This window comes from Centroberyx affinis, unplaced genomic scaffold (assembly GCF_046629955.1).
Source record: "Centroberyx affinis isolate AG114_WGS23_722 - 3 ecotype Tasmania unplaced genomic scaffold, CSIRO-AGI_Caff_v1 ptg001197l_1, whole genome shotgun sequence".
Classification (NCBI taxonomy): Eukaryota; Metazoa; Chordata; class Actinopteri; order Beryciformes; family Berycidae; genus Centroberyx; species Centroberyx affinis.
In genome coordinates, this window is record NW_027279719.1 from 15,645 (window position 1) to 31,502 (window position 15,858).

General features: G+C 43.8%; 1 protein-coding gene across 1 annotated transcript in view; it reads right to left on the reverse strand.

Annotated features, from left to right (window-relative positions):
- ryr1b (ryanodine receptor 1b (skeletal)) overlaps positions 1-15,858 on the reverse strand; it is a 63,557-nt gene that overhangs the window by 14,805 nt on the left and 32,894 nt on the right. The window contains exons 30-63 of the mRNA XM_071524435.1: positions 15,636-15,844; positions 15,165-15,511; positions 14,034-14,169; positions 13,461-13,621; positions 12,991-13,153; positions 12,790-12,876; positions 12,240-12,466; positions 10,976-11,420; positions 9,925-10,497; positions 9,592-9,792; positions 8,771-8,882; positions 8,534-8,677; positions 7,530-7,803; positions 7,026-7,143; positions 6,502-6,634; positions 6,283-6,377; positions 6,039-6,174; positions 5,767-5,950; positions 5,363-5,474; positions 5,105-5,225; positions 4,810-4,979; positions 4,436-4,656; positions 4,214-4,304; positions 3,580-3,720; positions 3,300-3,463; positions 2,731-2,809; positions 2,533-2,622; positions 2,303-2,443; positions 1,596-1,673; positions 1,412-1,487; positions 1,208-1,331; positions 986-1,101; positions 800-867; positions 101-222 (exon numbers count right to left, since the gene is read on the reverse strand). Coding sequence (XP_071380536.1) covers positions 101-222; positions 800-867; positions 986-1,101; positions 1,208-1,331; positions 1,412-1,487; positions 1,596-1,673; positions 2,303-2,443; positions 2,533-2,622; positions 2,731-2,809; positions 3,300-3,463; positions 3,580-3,720; positions 4,214-4,304; positions 4,436-4,656; positions 4,810-4,979; positions 5,105-5,225; positions 5,363-5,474; positions 5,767-5,950; positions 6,039-6,174; positions 6,283-6,377; positions 6,502-6,634; positions 7,026-7,143; positions 7,530-7,803; positions 8,534-8,677; positions 8,771-8,882; positions 9,592-9,792; positions 9,925-10,497; positions 10,976-11,420; positions 12,240-12,466; positions 12,790-12,876; positions 12,991-13,153; positions 13,461-13,621; positions 14,034-14,169; positions 15,165-15,511; positions 15,636-15,844 — 5,659 coding nt within the window. The remainder of the gene's footprint in view (positions 1-100; positions 223-799; positions 868-985; positions 1,102-1,207; positions 1,332-1,411; positions 1,488-1,595; positions 1,674-2,302; positions 2,444-2,532; positions 2,623-2,730; positions 2,810-3,299; positions 3,464-3,579; positions 3,721-4,213; positions 4,305-4,435; positions 4,657-4,809; positions 4,980-5,104; positions 5,226-5,362; positions 5,475-5,766; positions 5,951-6,038; positions 6,175-6,282; positions 6,378-6,501; positions 6,635-7,025; positions 7,144-7,529; positions 7,804-8,533; positions 8,678-8,770; positions 8,883-9,591; positions 9,793-9,924; positions 10,498-10,975; positions 11,421-12,239; positions 12,467-12,789; positions 12,877-12,990; positions 13,154-13,460; positions 13,622-14,033; positions 14,170-15,164; positions 15,512-15,635; positions 15,845-15,858) is intronic.

Genomic DNA, 15,858 nt, shown 5'->3' on the forward strand with positions numbered 1-15,858 from the left:
TGCTAAAGGTACATGATAGAGAGTGTAGGCCAAATTATTCAGAGAACAATACAGTCTTTTGAATAGAGCTTTTGTTTCTAAGCGCTGAAGTGCCACCTACCTCGCAATCATCTCCTTCTCCTTGTTGGAGGAATGCCCTCCACTACCCAAGACTTTAGCAGGAGTAGAGAGGAAGTAGAGGCAGTGGTTCTTGAAGTACTGAATTATCAGCGGCAAGAGAATCTGTAGATAACAACGAAAGTGTGAATAATCATTGAAGACAAGGAAAAAACAAACAAACTTGTGCACAGTGTGTCAGTCAAGTGCTGGTAACGGCAAGAAAAACATCAAAGGAGCAAATAATGCCACATACAGTATTTATAGCTGAAAGAATCTTTTTTATTTTAAGTTCTTAATGAGCCCCACGTATCACTCAAGCCTGATGGCACTATAAGCGTTGCTCATAATGATCTTGCAATGAAAAGAAAAGGATGCAAAGTATTATTACGCAACAAGTCCGTTGTCCTGGGTCTTGAGTGTGAAATTACAGCCATAAATAACCAGACTTTTTTCTGCTCCCGTAACTAATCATTATTGGAGATACAGTCAGGTCCAGAGACACACAAACACGCCACTGAACCGGCCATATCTCCCTGTGCTCATCATCACGGGCTGAAGAGTGGTACAGTGAGCAGGGAAACCGGCCTTCAACCGGAGGACCAGGGTTCAAACCACCATTTCAGCAAGAATCTGCCCTGTCGAATTGTCTTTGAGCAAGACTCTGCGAAAAGAGAACTGAACTAAGCATCAAATAACTCACCTTGGCAAAGAATTTGATCTCCTGTTCATGCGGCGATTTCTCCACTCTACCACTGCTAACCACAGCCTCTGTTAATAAAAACCCCCCAGAAAAATGCAATCCTCAGTCAAAAGGTACACATGCCTACACTATAAGTTGCTCTGAGCCAATCACAAGCCTAGTCTAAGTCCCTTAGGATCACAGTACCAAGATGGGCGATGAATTCCTGGGCAATGTCCATCCATTTGAGAAGCTTCTGGAGGAAGCCGTAGGCAAAACGCTTCTCAATGGAGGAAATGTCCTGCTCCATGTCCTTCAGACCCCTGGGGAAGGAGAAAAGAGGGAATATAAGGAAGCAGAAGAAACATACTAAATCCTAACTGAAATGTTTCTCTGCAGCGTGAGGTCTAGCAGTGGCCTCGTGTTTACCTTGTCACAGCATATCCATTGAGCTGGAGGAACTTGAGCAGGTCCTGGGCCTTCTCTCTGTCCCTGGCCTTCTCCTTAGCCGTCAGGGTGTCATAAGGCACGAGCAAGGGGTGGGTGCCACCGCCTACGAGGAGCACACATGTCATTTTCAGAATCAACATACTGAGGTAACCGAACTGGATGTATGATGGAAACCCCTCTTACCTTTAGCCTGTAGCTCCATCTTCTTCTTCCGGCCCCAGGTGTTGTGGTAGTTCTCAGCCAGCTGCTCAGCCATAGACTGCAGAGAGAGGGTGGGACAATGTAGTTGAAATCAATCTGCCGAGCTCATGACACATGTCGAATCCAAATACTGTACCTATCAGTGCTGTGAAAGATTGTTGCATACCTGCAGCTCTCTGGAGAGGGCCATTCCTGAGATGTCGACTGGCTGAGGGCTGTAGCCGTGGCTGGGGTCATAAGTGGCCTGCAGACAGAAACACATCACATAGATCAGTGGCTCCCAATGTAGGGTTGGGGGACCTCCAGGGGGTTCCAGGGGATCCCCAGAAAAAAGAGGATTAGTTTATTTCACTCCCTAAAAGTTAGCCCAGTGGGAGAATGCATAAGCTGGACTATACTGACTCAAATATGACTGAAATTATAGACAGTTCTGCACTAAATCATATCTAACTTTAAAAATCTTGTCAGATGGGGTTCCTTGGGATATTTTTTTAAAGAGGGAGCCTGTGGTCTAATATGTATCTATTTGGGAGTCCTTGACATGAAAATGTTTGGGAACCCCTGATATAGAGTGAGAAGAGATGAGATTGCATTGCTGAAGTATGCAATGTGAGAGACTGTTAGAGGTAGAGGTACTTTACGTCTGATTTTTCTTCCGCTTTCTAGTCCTGGAGGACCAGCTGAGTCCTATATTTAACTATTTTTTCCATATTAATGAATAATATTTGGTCTTGACAAATTACAGATGAACACTAAATTTGCCATTAAGTCACTTTAGACCAGTACCATCCTTTCCATTGTGCCTGATTGGGCGGCAGAATACTGAGCCTTTAATCAATCTTTCTGAGTCTTTGCTGATCTTCTCTCCTGTACCTGAGCAGTTTGGGAGATCTTGCGTGTGGCGGCCTTCTTCTCTACTTCTACCTCCCCGTCCCTGGCTTTCTCCAGTGTCCACTCCCACGCCAGCATGGCTTTGATGGATTCTTTGATGGGCCAGCGATAGATCTCCTTGTCCTGAGCCACAGGGAAAAAAGGATTTAAAAGATAGCGGCAGATTAGCAGGAACTCAGACTAACAAAAGACAGATGATGGAAGCTCATTACCTTTTCAGAGAAGGTCTTGTATGGCCGGAGCATCGGATGGGTCTTGCCATTCTCATCCAACAATTCTCCATAGGTCCAGTTGTTCTGAATCTGAAAATTGATATGATTGCTCAGACATTCATTAAACAGTACTGGTAGTTTAAAATATTAAATAGGGAATTGATTTACATCAGATGATGGACATTTTCCATAACTGACCTTTTCAAAGGCCCATTTGTCATGAGTGTGCTCTGCATACTTGTTGATGAAGGCATCCAGTCTCTCTGGGATGATGGTGCTGTGAATGAACAAACACAAAATTTGACACTGCACACATTATGAATACTATAAACTACTGAGTAACACTTAACTTTGGAATGCCTTCACTATGGTGTACTAACCTGCAAATTAACCTATAGAAAAATATTGCAAGTACACAGTAATACTTAGCATATTGTAGCATTCATAGCTTATATATTGTATTATTCTATTCTATTCTATTCTATTGAACCAGTTTAGTGCAGCTCGCTAATGAAAGGTTCCGAATGTATAGTGTATTTACAAGGGTATAGCAGCACAATTTTCACTCCACAATTTTCTGTAACTAAATTTTGTTGTTATATATTTGTAAGTACATTATGCATTATAGAAATTACTTAAACAGTAGTATTGTGTATTATTATATATTTACAGTAATCTTCCATAGGTTAATAACTCTGGAATAAGGACACTGTAAAGTGTCACCAACTATTTTGTAACTATTCTTGTATTTTCCTCCCAGTACTCACTTGGTGGTCTCCACTGGTTTGGGATCAAAGTTGCCCTCAGCATCTACAGAAGCCTTCTTCTCAGTGTTGGAAGAGTAGCTGGCGTCCACATAGTCAGGAGGGATGGCTCCTGCTATAGCACAGATGCAGGGCATGGCGATCTTGAAGAGCTCTGCATCAAATTTCTAGAGTTGAGACGAGGTGAGACGAGGTCAGACAGGTCAGGTTAATAACGCTGAAACCTTGATCCCTGTTGTAACAGTATTAACACTATGTTGCCACCAACAGATCCAGCTCTCACCTTGTGTGCCAGAGATTCAAAGATGCCCCAGAAGAGTTTACGTGAAAGATGCAGCTCCTCCTCTGAGGTCACACCAAAGTTTGCCCAGCCGTTGGGCAAGCAGTAGTACTTCCAGCAACGCTCGTAGTGATTGGTCAACAGCTGAAACAATTAAAAAAGGGGGAAATAAGGAGAAAAATATTTATATACTGTATATACAGTATAGCACATATTTCTAATTTAGTAATCCATATTTAAGTAATTGTGACATCTGTATATAACAACTGTTAGTAAATGCATTAACAACTGTAATTTAATCCATACATGTTAGTAATCCATACTCCATCCATACATATTTCCATATAATAGAGTCTGTTTGACACATGTTTATAGGACCCCCAAAATTGTTTACATTGCATTTTATTGCTTTATTGTTTTTATTATTTTTCTTACTGTATTTATTGCTTATTTTATATTCTATTTGTCTTTTTCCCTGCTGAATCCTATTACTTTTGCTGCTGCAACAACCATCCATAAGGTATTAAATAAATTAAATCTATCTGGTCACTTGGCATATTGAATTCATAAGGACAAATGGAAGATCAGAATTTTTATAAATAAAATAAAATAAAATATAATAAAATAGCTGTCAAACCTTAAGAGGCATCTTGGCATATTCATTGAGGATAGGCACATCAAATACCAGCCTTCTAAGCAGATGCTGCAGCATGGAGGGACGAAGGTACCTGTGAATGTGCAGAGTAAATATTACTGTATAAGCACCATTGCTGAAGCTATATCACTCATTGATACTGTTAGATTATCAATCAGATAATCAATACGCTTCTGAAGTGCTGTGGATGAGACTATGACTGACTTGCAGAGGGACATGAGGCACTCCTCGATGACGTCCCTCTGGGCCTTGGTGAGGGCTCGGCCGCGGGACAGGCGATAGATGGTGTGCAGCATGGAGTCGATCATGATGGCGCGGTGATCTGTGCCGGCGAACAACGGGGCGCACTTAGTGAGCAGAGGCAGCACAGCCGAACACAGGTAGCGGTTCAGCGCCAAGGCCATTTCAGTCGTACTGAATGCCACCTATAGCCAGAGAGGAAGACGGTAATGTTACCATAAATTTACACCGAAAGCTGGGCAATGTATTTCTCTTGGAGGCAGATAAATCAGAGAATAACATCAGTGGGGTGACTCTCTCCATTTTACACTGTATTTGTAGTCTGTTTGCCTGCTCACCGTGTCCAGGGAGGCTGAAGCCCTCATGTCAGGCAGGAAGCCCACCTCCAGCACATGGAGCAAGAAGTCCTGGTTTTCAATACCGTACACTCTGTCCAGGAACAGCACCATGGAGGCCTTGTGGTCCGGCACGAAGCTGGCTGACATCTTGGGCTCAATAATGTGACCATCTGGGGTTAGGATGAAAAAAAACATATATGATATCACCTAAAAACACATAGAGAATGCCGAACAATATTTTTTCCCAAATATGTTTTTTTATCACTATGTTGATACATGTTCCACTGAATCTAACCTTTGCCGTAGGCGGGGATCTGCACCGGCAGGCTGATGACTCCCACCAGGTCCTCTATGGGCACCAGAGACCTCAGGATGGCCCTGATCCTCAGAGCTTCGCCCTTGCCTGCTTGGATCAGCTGCAGACATGGATATTTAAGACATGTGAGACCTGTAGATAGCTCTATTTCTAACCTAACTACAGCTCAACCATCACATACCGCTGTTCCTGGAGGCTTAAGAGAAATCAATGGTGTGATAAAGCCATTCCACTCACATGCATCTCAGGAGCGCAGCGGCCCAGCAGATCAATGAGGGCCGAGTAGAAGGACATGATGGCATTTCCCAGGTGGACTCGGTTCTCCTCCTGCTGTTCCTCACCGCCAAACCTGTCAATCAGGAAATGAGGAACAAAAACTTAGTGGCATGGAAAAACACATTGTTGGAATTTTTTTTGTTTTTCATAGATTACTGATCTTTTCATTCAGAACTTTAAAATAGTACTTTACATAATAGGGGTCAATAAATTAATTTGTTATTTGTGAATTATTATTTATTGAATCCGTTCGGTATGAATTTTTTAATCATACTTTTTTGAATGAAAACTATGTCTCCTGTACAGTTGAGAGTTTTTAAATTTCAAGTATCACATAATGTACTGTATATTGTACCATCACTTACATGAAGCGCCTGTCTTTTTTGACAGTGGGTCCATCCCTGGCGGGATCCTCGGAGATCTTGATGGCCTCCTCGATGGCAGCCAGCAGACCGTTGCCTCCCTCTCCTCTCAGCGCCGGGCCGAAACACTCGGGGCGACGGATGAGCAGACGCACCACAACATTGGCATTCTCCTCCACGCTCTCTCCTGTGAGAAGAAGGAGTGCAGGTATTAGTGACAATTATTACTCACAACACAAAAGCAATTAGGTAAATCACTATGTGACGCAGCTGACCGTTGACAAAGACAGCAAAGCGCAGGAAATCCAGGTATCTCTCTCCTCCGCAGGGGTTCCAGCCGATGTCAGGATAGCCCTTAGATAAGAGCATGGGGCACATCTGCAGTCCACAGCCTGCCAGGTACGTCACCACCTACATCACCATGCATATAAGGGAAAGACCAAGTGAGGTAATGAGTTAACAAGTCCCTTGTAACCTTTCTGGTATTTTTTTCTTATCTTTATTTCTATTTTCTCCAACCATTTCCAGGTCCTGCTCCTGCAGAGCCAAGGCCAGCTCGTTGTTGTCAATGCAGGAGGCGGCAGCCACATCCAGAGGGGTGGAACCACGCATGCCTGCACATGGAATACAAATGCATTTAGCCTCTATTTGTTTATTCAACACATTCTGTACAACCAGTGAGCGGTCAAGGTCCCACTGGACTTTTCAGTCTGATTGGACAGCGTGGCTGACACTGACCGAGGCCGATGCCACTGTTCTGCAGCAGGTAGCTGAGATGGTCAAACATGGAGCGCTGGTTCTGACGGCTGATGCGGCAGAAGTAACACAGGAAACGACAGCAGTTGGTCACCATTTGGGGGAATCGAATCTCCTGGAGAGAGGAAGTGAAAACTGCTATCAGATACTCTCTGTCTGCTATGGGCTGCCCTGTCTTTAGCACAAGGTGGCACAAGGTATCAACGGTACACACACTCGCCAATGAATGAAAAGGCTGAAACGTGCTTCAAGTAAATGAATGAATGATTGAATGAATGAATGAATGAATGAATGAATACATAAAAAAATTCCATTTCATTTAATACATTAAATGTATTTATAAGGGAAGAGATTTCTTTGGCCTTTGGGTTTTTAGATTACATTAAAAATCCCATTACCGTTTAATCACTACTTTGACATTTTTTCACATTCATGTCATTAGCCTTTTCTCATCCCTCATTATGTTGTTCTACAATAAAAGGTACACTGAAAATCAGGACAGTTACCTTTGAGTCTCCTCCTCCACCCAGCACATTGACCATCACCTCCATGACCGTTTCATGCATACCAAGGGCTCTCATCAAATTAGGGTGTTGATAGAACACTTTGTTGTTCATGATATTCCTGGAAAAAAACAAGATTTCAGAATCACACTTTTATTCACCAAGTACAATGGATACTCAAGGAGTTTGATCTGAGTAAACATTACTGACTCAATACAAGATAGTTACACAACTACGGATTGACATTCTAGAGCAGGATGAAATGTTACAGGACCTGACATATGGAGCGGACAAGACATACTGCAAAGTAAAACTAGGATGATAAATAACAAAAAAAGCATAAACGACAGTTCCGCAAAATACAATATCACAATACCAATATCACAGAAAATGTAAGAAACTAACATCAACTGTTTTCTTTCTTTTCATGCTCTCCTATTTATATCAGAGCTAAAGATAACAACAGTGCAAATTGGCTGCGATCACACATATTAACCCCAAACCGACCCGATGCTCTGGATCATAAGCCGCTCTTCCTCTGGGCCCATCTGAACGATGAGCAGCGAGCGGATCTGTCCCAAGCACTCCAGCAGGTCCATGGTGTCCTGAACTGACACGGCGTTGATGGCGTAGGCCTTGGGCAGCGCTCGGATCAGCTCCCCCAGCCCGTCGTACTGCCTGTGGAGCAGGCTGAACATCAGACGCACCAGCTCCGGGTTCTGGATGAACGACTCCTGCGCCCAGTGGATCATCGTGTGGGAGATCAGTTCCTGAAGGGTGCCTTGGTGGAGGGGACACAGAGAGGTATGTCTATGATAGAGTTTGACCGATTGGGATTTTTGATGGATGATGCCAACAGTTTTGGATTGAAGCTGCTCATATTTTGTGCCAATATTTAATATCTTTAAATTTGATCATTTTCATGCCATATAATTCCCCCAAATCACAAAATTCAGTCTTTCCCCCCAGAATTTATGCTTGGTAGGGTGGAAAACTCATTTAGACCACAGGACACTAAAACTCTCCATTGAAACCAATGCTAATGAAAATCTTTTAGATGTGTTGCAGGCAGAGTGAGGCAGGTTTTATTTCCAGGTTTTACAGACTGACATTCCTGAAGCTGTTGAGTAAAATCATCATCGATCAATCGCCTCCATCGTATTGACAGAGGATAACACTGAGAGGCCAATATCCAATTTGTATTAATTAAGGCCAATATTGGCAAACCGATATACTGGCATAGTTCACAGTTCACAGTTCTGCCCCACAAAGCGAAAGGGAGCATGTGTAAGTAGTGAGGCTGAGAAAAATGACTATTTGTGGGTATAATTTTCCTATATGAAATCTAAACTCTGGTCATTACCTTTGACCATTAAAACTGCTTTTCGCCTTCACAGAGAAGAATATTTCTAGAGGAATATATTAGAGTTAAGTTTTTATGACATAAAGCCAGTCAATCAAGTCTGTCAGATATTTGACAGTGAGTCTGACAGTCTGACAGTTAGTCTTACTGGGTTTCACTTCCTCCTCGACCTCTGGCTCCTCCTCTTCGTTCTTCTTGCGGAAGGTCTTGACCTTGTCCACCAGACTGAGGAGTCTGCCCCTCAGTGAGGTGTCCACCTCCTCCTCCTCTGCCTCCTCCTCAATATGGATACCTATGTGCAGAAAGGGAATTTCAAGAAATAATAATAATAACATCCACAGTCAATCCACAGAGTGATGAGAAAGAGCAGATGTTGAGTCCTCACCACAGTGAAGCAGAAGGTCGTTGTGGAAATCTGTCAGTGTGTCCCGGACCTCCTCAGGTACGGGGCAGTCCTCCTCGTCCGGACAGTGCTTGAAGTTGGTCAGCAAAATAACCTTGAAGAGGAACACATTAGGACATCTTTATCAGCACAACTTGTATTATTTTTTTCCGCTCCTTCTTCTTCTTTTCTCTTGGTGAGAGACATTTCCGTAAGCCTCTCTGGGTTTCTTTGGGTCTTTCCGAATATGCTTTGCTTTTTGCGTGTTCTTGTGTCCTCCATGATGCATTTAACATAATATTTAATGGCCGAAGCACAATTTCAAAATGAAAGAACACAAAGACAGAGGATCATAAAGGTCTCAGAAGTTTACCAACCGAGGAAGCATGAGGATAGCGGTTTGGCTGACGAGAACGAATGGGAACAACTTGGAACAAGAACGAATGGGAAGCCCCAAGATTCATTGTGAGAATGACACATCTCCTCCAAACAGCACTAGAGTCAATAGTAGAGCCAGTTGAAACAGCTGGGAAAACACCTGAGCATCTCAATCAATCGTGTAACGTCACACACACAGCCCATTTCAAACTGTAAAGATGCGTTCTCTGTTGTTCGCTCCGAGACAACTTAAGAGGGACATTCTCCACAAGGACACAAATAGTGACTTGGCATTGTTAGATTTGATAATCACCCTGCACCCTTGCCTTTTTCTTGCTTCATTACTTATTTAGTATGGATGTGTAAATAAACTAAACGTAAACTTAAATTTTAGCCCCCATACTACATATTTGATGGGTATGAAGTAGGTTACTGGTGAAAAGTACCTGATCCTGCGGTGGCGAGCGGAACTCGCGAGTCTTGCGTGCAGTCTCAGCGGCGCTCATGGTGAAGGCTCTCATCAGCTGGTTGTAACGCACGCGTTGGTTGCTCTGAATATTGTGGACAAACTGGTCTGAATACGCCACAATGGCCTCCACTCTGTGTCGCAGCTCGCAGTCACAGAAATACTGCAGCAGTGTGCACATCTGAGAGAGGGGGAGTAAGAGAGGAGCAAAAGGTTAAGATGTGTAATGTGTAAGAATAGAAAAGATTCTGCAAAGATGTCTAGAGGCAGAATTGATAGCAGATAGAAGATGGTTTATTAATGTGAGAGTGACCTGCAGTTTGACAGACTCTGGCAGCTTCATCTGGAGCAATCCTTCCTCCAGACCCTCCTCTTCTTCTTTCGCTTCTGCCTCGACTGCCTCTGCCTCCTTCTCCTCCTCCGCCTTCTCTCCACCCACTTTTACTCCCTTGGCCTCTCCCTCCTCCTCTTTCTCCTCTCCTTCTTCCTCCTTAGGTTCAGCCCCTTCCTCCTCTCCTTCTCCTTTCTCCAGGTCTTTCAGTTCCCCCTCTTCCTCTTCACCCACTCCTTCGTCCTCGAGCTCGGCCTCAGCCTCCTCCTCCTCTTTCTCCTTCACCTCCTCACTTTCTTCTTTGCCGGCTCCCCCCTCTTCTGCTTTCTCTCCCTCCTCCTCGTCCTTCGTTGCACCAAAGACACTGGGGTCGATCATCTTGAGGATATGCATGGTGTCCTCGTCGTTGAAGATGCCCATAATGAGCAGCGTGCTGATGAGCTTCAGGATGGGGACGAAGTGGAACTCCACGCTGCCTCCTACTGGATCCCGCATGGCCTGACTGCCATCCAGCACAGCCTCTGTCAACATGCTGATGGCCCTGGTCTTCAGCTCCTGAGGGGGGAAAGAGAATATAGGGTGGGTTGATATAAAAATGAGGAAAATACAATCCCTCTCTAGTAGGCATGGGATATGCTTATCTCATGATACGATTTGATATGCGATATGGAGTTCACAATTCAATACAACCACAAACATACGATGTAATAAATAAAAGTTAAACATCAGCAAAGTCTGACTGTGCAGAATTATGTTTATTTCTGAGCCACAAATGTTTCTAGCAATGTTGTTGGCTTGCTAGAATGTAAACAACAATTCAAAAATGTCATTACAAAGTGCAAATAATATAATTTGGATGGAGAGTTTGTGAAATTGTGATGGGCAAGCCGTCTCATTTGCGATTACTACAGCAGCATTAAATGTAGCTAATATCGCAATTAATTTTTCTGGCCAACGCTACGTATTGTCATATTTTTGTGTGCGATATATTAAATTCAATATATGGTCCCATCCCTACTCTCTAGCCTCTTACCTGCAGAGGCAAGACAGGACTGAGGGTGTACAGGTCAGGGTCCGTGCCGACAAAGTTGATGGATGAGAAATGCAGCTTGGGCCGTAAGCAGGTGGTGAGGCCGACTCCAGGCAGGGAGTGGGCCTTCTCCACATCGGGATAGAGCTGGATGCTGAGCGTCTGCTCGGTCATGGGCACAATGAACTCCCTGTTGGTGCCCAGGCGCGCCCGCTTGGCAGACTCCAGGTGGATGCTGATGAGCAGGTCATAGTAGCCGCTGCGGAGCGGTCCGGGCAGGTAGGTGTTCTCGGTGGCATAGAACAGCTGAGACTCGTCCACGTGGCTGCACAGGGCGTGAGCCACGCGGTTGTTGCCCAGTGCGCACACAGCGCAGTAGAGCATGAGGGTGTGGTAGTGGAACTTCATCAGATCCAGACGCTCTGACAGCTCCAGGACGTCAATACACCTGAGGAAGAGAGACAGACCCATATGTCAGTATTGATGAGATAACATCATGAATAATAAGTAAATCCATATATGTAAGTAACCCATACTCTCTGCCCTAGTTGCCGCTCCCATACTCACAGTCTACTTAACAAGTTGGAATTGTCAGCTGCACGTTTACATAACCCCACAATTGTTTATATTATATTTTTATTGTTTTTAATTGTCTAGGTTTATACTACATTTTTATATATATTATTTTTTACCTCTTCCCTGCTGTATCCTATTACTTTTGTTGCTGTAATGACCCAATTTCCCCATGGGGGTCAATAAAATTTCATCTTATGTTATCTTTTTACATTTTTAAAATGTTTGATTACTTATTTCAAAAGTAATCCAAACGAATTGGGTTATTTTATTAAGTCAAATCACCATTTTCAGTAAAATGTAAGTTCAATGTAATATCAATAATTTGTCTTGAAATCAGTCAGTGCAGCTCAAATATGTTAAGTTGAAACAACAAATTGTTTCAGTTATGCAGACAAAAAATGCTGTTTGCAGTGGTGATTTTTCAAAAAATTTGCAAAGCAATGTTTTGCTGATGATATCTTCTGTTTATTTGTGGCAAAAGTGTGAAGACTGATTAAAAGTTAAGAGACAAAGTTGTTAACAGGGGCTGTAATGAGACTGTTTATTGTGGTAAAAACTGGATAACTGAAAAAAATCTTGTTCTCTGTTGTAAAACTGCTTATACTGGTCAAAATGCAAGCAGTGCTTTGGGGGAACTGTCAGGAATCAGTTGCTAAGTCCTGGAGTGCCTGCAGTGTTTACTGTGTCTGACCTGTTCTCCTCTGGAATGTGAAGAGCCATCATGATGAGAGGCTCGGTGCACTCCACCATCCAGCCCAGCCTCTCGCTCACTTTGCCCACCTCCGGGTTGAGGAAGTGGTTGGGCATACGACTCCAGATAACTGGGGTCAGCATCTGGACATCCAGCCGGGGAGGACACTGCGGCACCGGGTTCTTACGCTCACTGCGGAACATGGCTGCCGAGATGGGCATGATGTTCTGATACGGGAGAGAGAGAGAGAGAGAGGGGGGGGGGGGGGGGGGTGAGAGAGAGCGAGAGAGAGAGAGGTGGGGGTGTGGAAAGTAATTACAGAGAAAGAAAGTACACAATGAGACTTGATTGAGAGAGAAAGTAATAGACAGTGGAGTCTCCTATTGAAAGTGGGATAAAGGAATAAGCACTGGAAATAAAAGGAAGAGGCTGCAAGAGAACAGGCATATAGAACTCACAAAAGAGACTAGCTAGGGAAGCTGAATGAGAAGAGGGAGGATGACCTTCAGTGAATATATAGAGCGGTGTATGAGCAAAGGCAGATTCTGACCTTGAGTTTGCCCAGCTCGAGCTGCACCATGTTCTGACTGCAGGGCTGAACGAAGACGGCAGGGAACAGCTTGGTGTTCGGCTCCACCTGAAACAAAACACCTCCGGCGTTACAGCTCCGCAATGTAACATAACTCATCCAGACTCCTTAGGGACTGAGTCTGACCAGGCACAGACACACACACACAGACTACACCGGTACCTGGTAGAAGGTGTTGATCTCCTTCCCGTTGGCTGTAAAGGTCATAAGGCCCGTTGCCAGGTCGACCAGGCAGCCAACCACCATGTCTTCCTGGCTGAAGCGGGTCTGCTGATTGCTGACCAGATCCCCTCCCCACACCATGTAACAGTTGCTGTGCTTCATACTGCAAGGGAACAGTGAACAGGATCATGTTCATTATTCATTCACTACTATATAAGTTAATCTGATAGTGGGGGGATAGGTAGCCTGGAGTAGGTATCTTCCTGTATCTTCATCATGTCTCTGTGTTGTGTGTTCCTTATTTCCGCCTACTTAACAACCAGGTTGTTGTTGTGAATTAAATCCCTTCATCAGCCTGACATTTAAACAAAGGTTGAGGAAATTATATGTACGCTCACTTAACATTTTGAAGTACTTATAATTATTCTGATGTATTAGATTATTTCCATTTCTGTGTAAAATAGACTGACCTGTCGTGTATGTTGCCTCTGTCATCTCCTACAGTCACGGTGACGTTGCGTACTTTGGAGAGGTCAAAGGCCGGGTCGTACTGGTGGTAGTCAGGAGTGACCCAGCCAATCCACACACCAGAAGGCTCTTGTCCCGCAAAGATCCTCACAGAATAGTAATACTGAAAACAGAAAAAAAAGGACAAACAATAAGAGTGATAACATAAGAAGAAAGCATTTAATCTGAGTGAGAAAACTTAAAATAGAAACATTTGTAGAATTATCTAGAGTTACTGTACAGCTGCATGGTTTTGCCTAAAAATCCTTAAAGAAATCATTACTTTGTACCAAATATTGCAATTTTGATGTTACTTAACTTCAGAAACATCTTTTCTACATAATTTCTTTTTCATCCTTCAAGTTGAATAGTATGATACTAACTAAAATTAACTAACTAAAACTAAAACTAACTGTCCAGCTAGGCAGGCTCAGCAGAACATGCCAGTCTGATCCACTTACTTTACCAACCAATAATAATAATTTTGATGCCTGTACTGTAAATGTGACATTAGGAGAGGGTAACATTGAGCTCACAGTGGTGGTGTTGAGGATGATCTCGGGGTCGTCTCTGTCATCAGGGACAACATCTTCCACCAAACGAGGCACCGTGGGAGGGGCAGGAGGAGGGGCGAGAGGTGTCATGGCAGCCTTCTTCGCCATGGAGAAGAATCTGATGTGCACCGAACACAAGATGAGTTGGGAGAATTTTCTTTAAACAGGCAAGTCTCAATTCTAACTGGTATGCAACTCCACTGGCGTTAAATTTCCCTTCAACCTGACTTAAAGTTACACTACTGAGGGGTAACTGTTTGAACTTCAATACCCAGAAATCCGATAATGTGACATCAGTAAACTGCACACAGCTCGTCATGTTTACCAACCGGCCGGTCTGTGATGCTTTATTCCAAAGGAAACCAAAGAGACAAGAGAGGAAAAGATCTAATGTTGATGAGTCCAGCTTTCTCTTGATGGAGTGCTGCTCACTGCTCTTTACGACACAGTTTGGATTTCACTCTTAAGTTTCAATTCTTGCAGACGGAGAAGTGACCATACCCGACAGCAAACAGTGCAAATCTACAAGGTCTCAATTAGCGGGTATGGGACGCTCTTCTCTTTTGCACCTCCACTATGTGATTTAGGATGATAATATTGGTGTATTTTTCTATTAAATATTGCCTAGATGTTTATAGATAGAGAAATTTCTATGTCAATGTTTTAATTAGCAGTTTCAACTCTGTATGTGTCTGTAATGCAGAGTGAAAAGTAGTTTCACTCTGCATTACACATTATGTACTCCAACTACATGTTATCTCTTTCATTCCTTTCTACTCCTTAGTGCTGCTGTGTAACTTTTTATGTATTTACCAAGACTTAGTGTCTGGTCCTTATCGATTCAAGGACATGTGAATGTTACACAATGTCCCCTGTGTGTGCTTCTCACTATAACAAAACCTAAATATTCTCCTCTGACTTAGAACATAAGAACTTGCCACCAGCTTGTATTTTTCTTCTCTCTGTGCACATTTAATAAACATTGGAAAGAACATAGACCTCTCTGTGAATTATTGGTTATTTGTTTTCAGTTTATACTACAGTAAATTCTTCAACACTAGTGCACCTTTAAGACTTTCTCTCTTCTCGAACGACAGAGTCCGACATACTTACCCTTTCTTCTTGCCTTTCTCTGACACAGTGTCCTTCTCATTCTCCACAGGGACTTCCTTAGGCACAGATGGCTCCTTCTTCTCCTCCTCCTGCTCCTTGCGGCTGGCGGACTTCTTCAGCACTTCAAACTCCGAGTCCGGCTCCACCACCACCACCTCCTCCTCCGGGATGGTGAGGGCGCGGGTGAGCGGCGTGGTGCCCGCCGGGATCTTGAAGGTCTCGTGGAACTGCACAGGCATGCTGAGTCTGAGGAACAGCATGTCGGTGTTGGCGTTCTGGGAGCCAAAGGTTTTGTGGGTCAGCTTCAGACAGGGGGCGGTGTCCACTGTCCCATCCACACGGGACACCTGTGAGAGAACAAGAAGGTTAAAGGTCAATAAGTTATCTGGACAGACATGCAGGAGTGTACAAACATTTTTCACCATGGCAGAAGTATCACTGTTGTCTCATTTGTTATTGTTGAGTAGTTACCTCAATATGGTTGTGATCAGTGGGTACAGGCACAAACTGGGGCAAGCTTTTACTGAACCACATGGTGATGTCTCGCTTCATGTTGATGGCGAAGGGTTCAAAGCCTTCCTGCAGGCCGCAGATGGCAAAGTAGCGCAGGCTGCTAACATTCTGACCAAGATTGATCCTTCCGACCTGCGACAGGCCCAGAGTGCACACTGGGATGAAACCTGAGGGGGGAAAC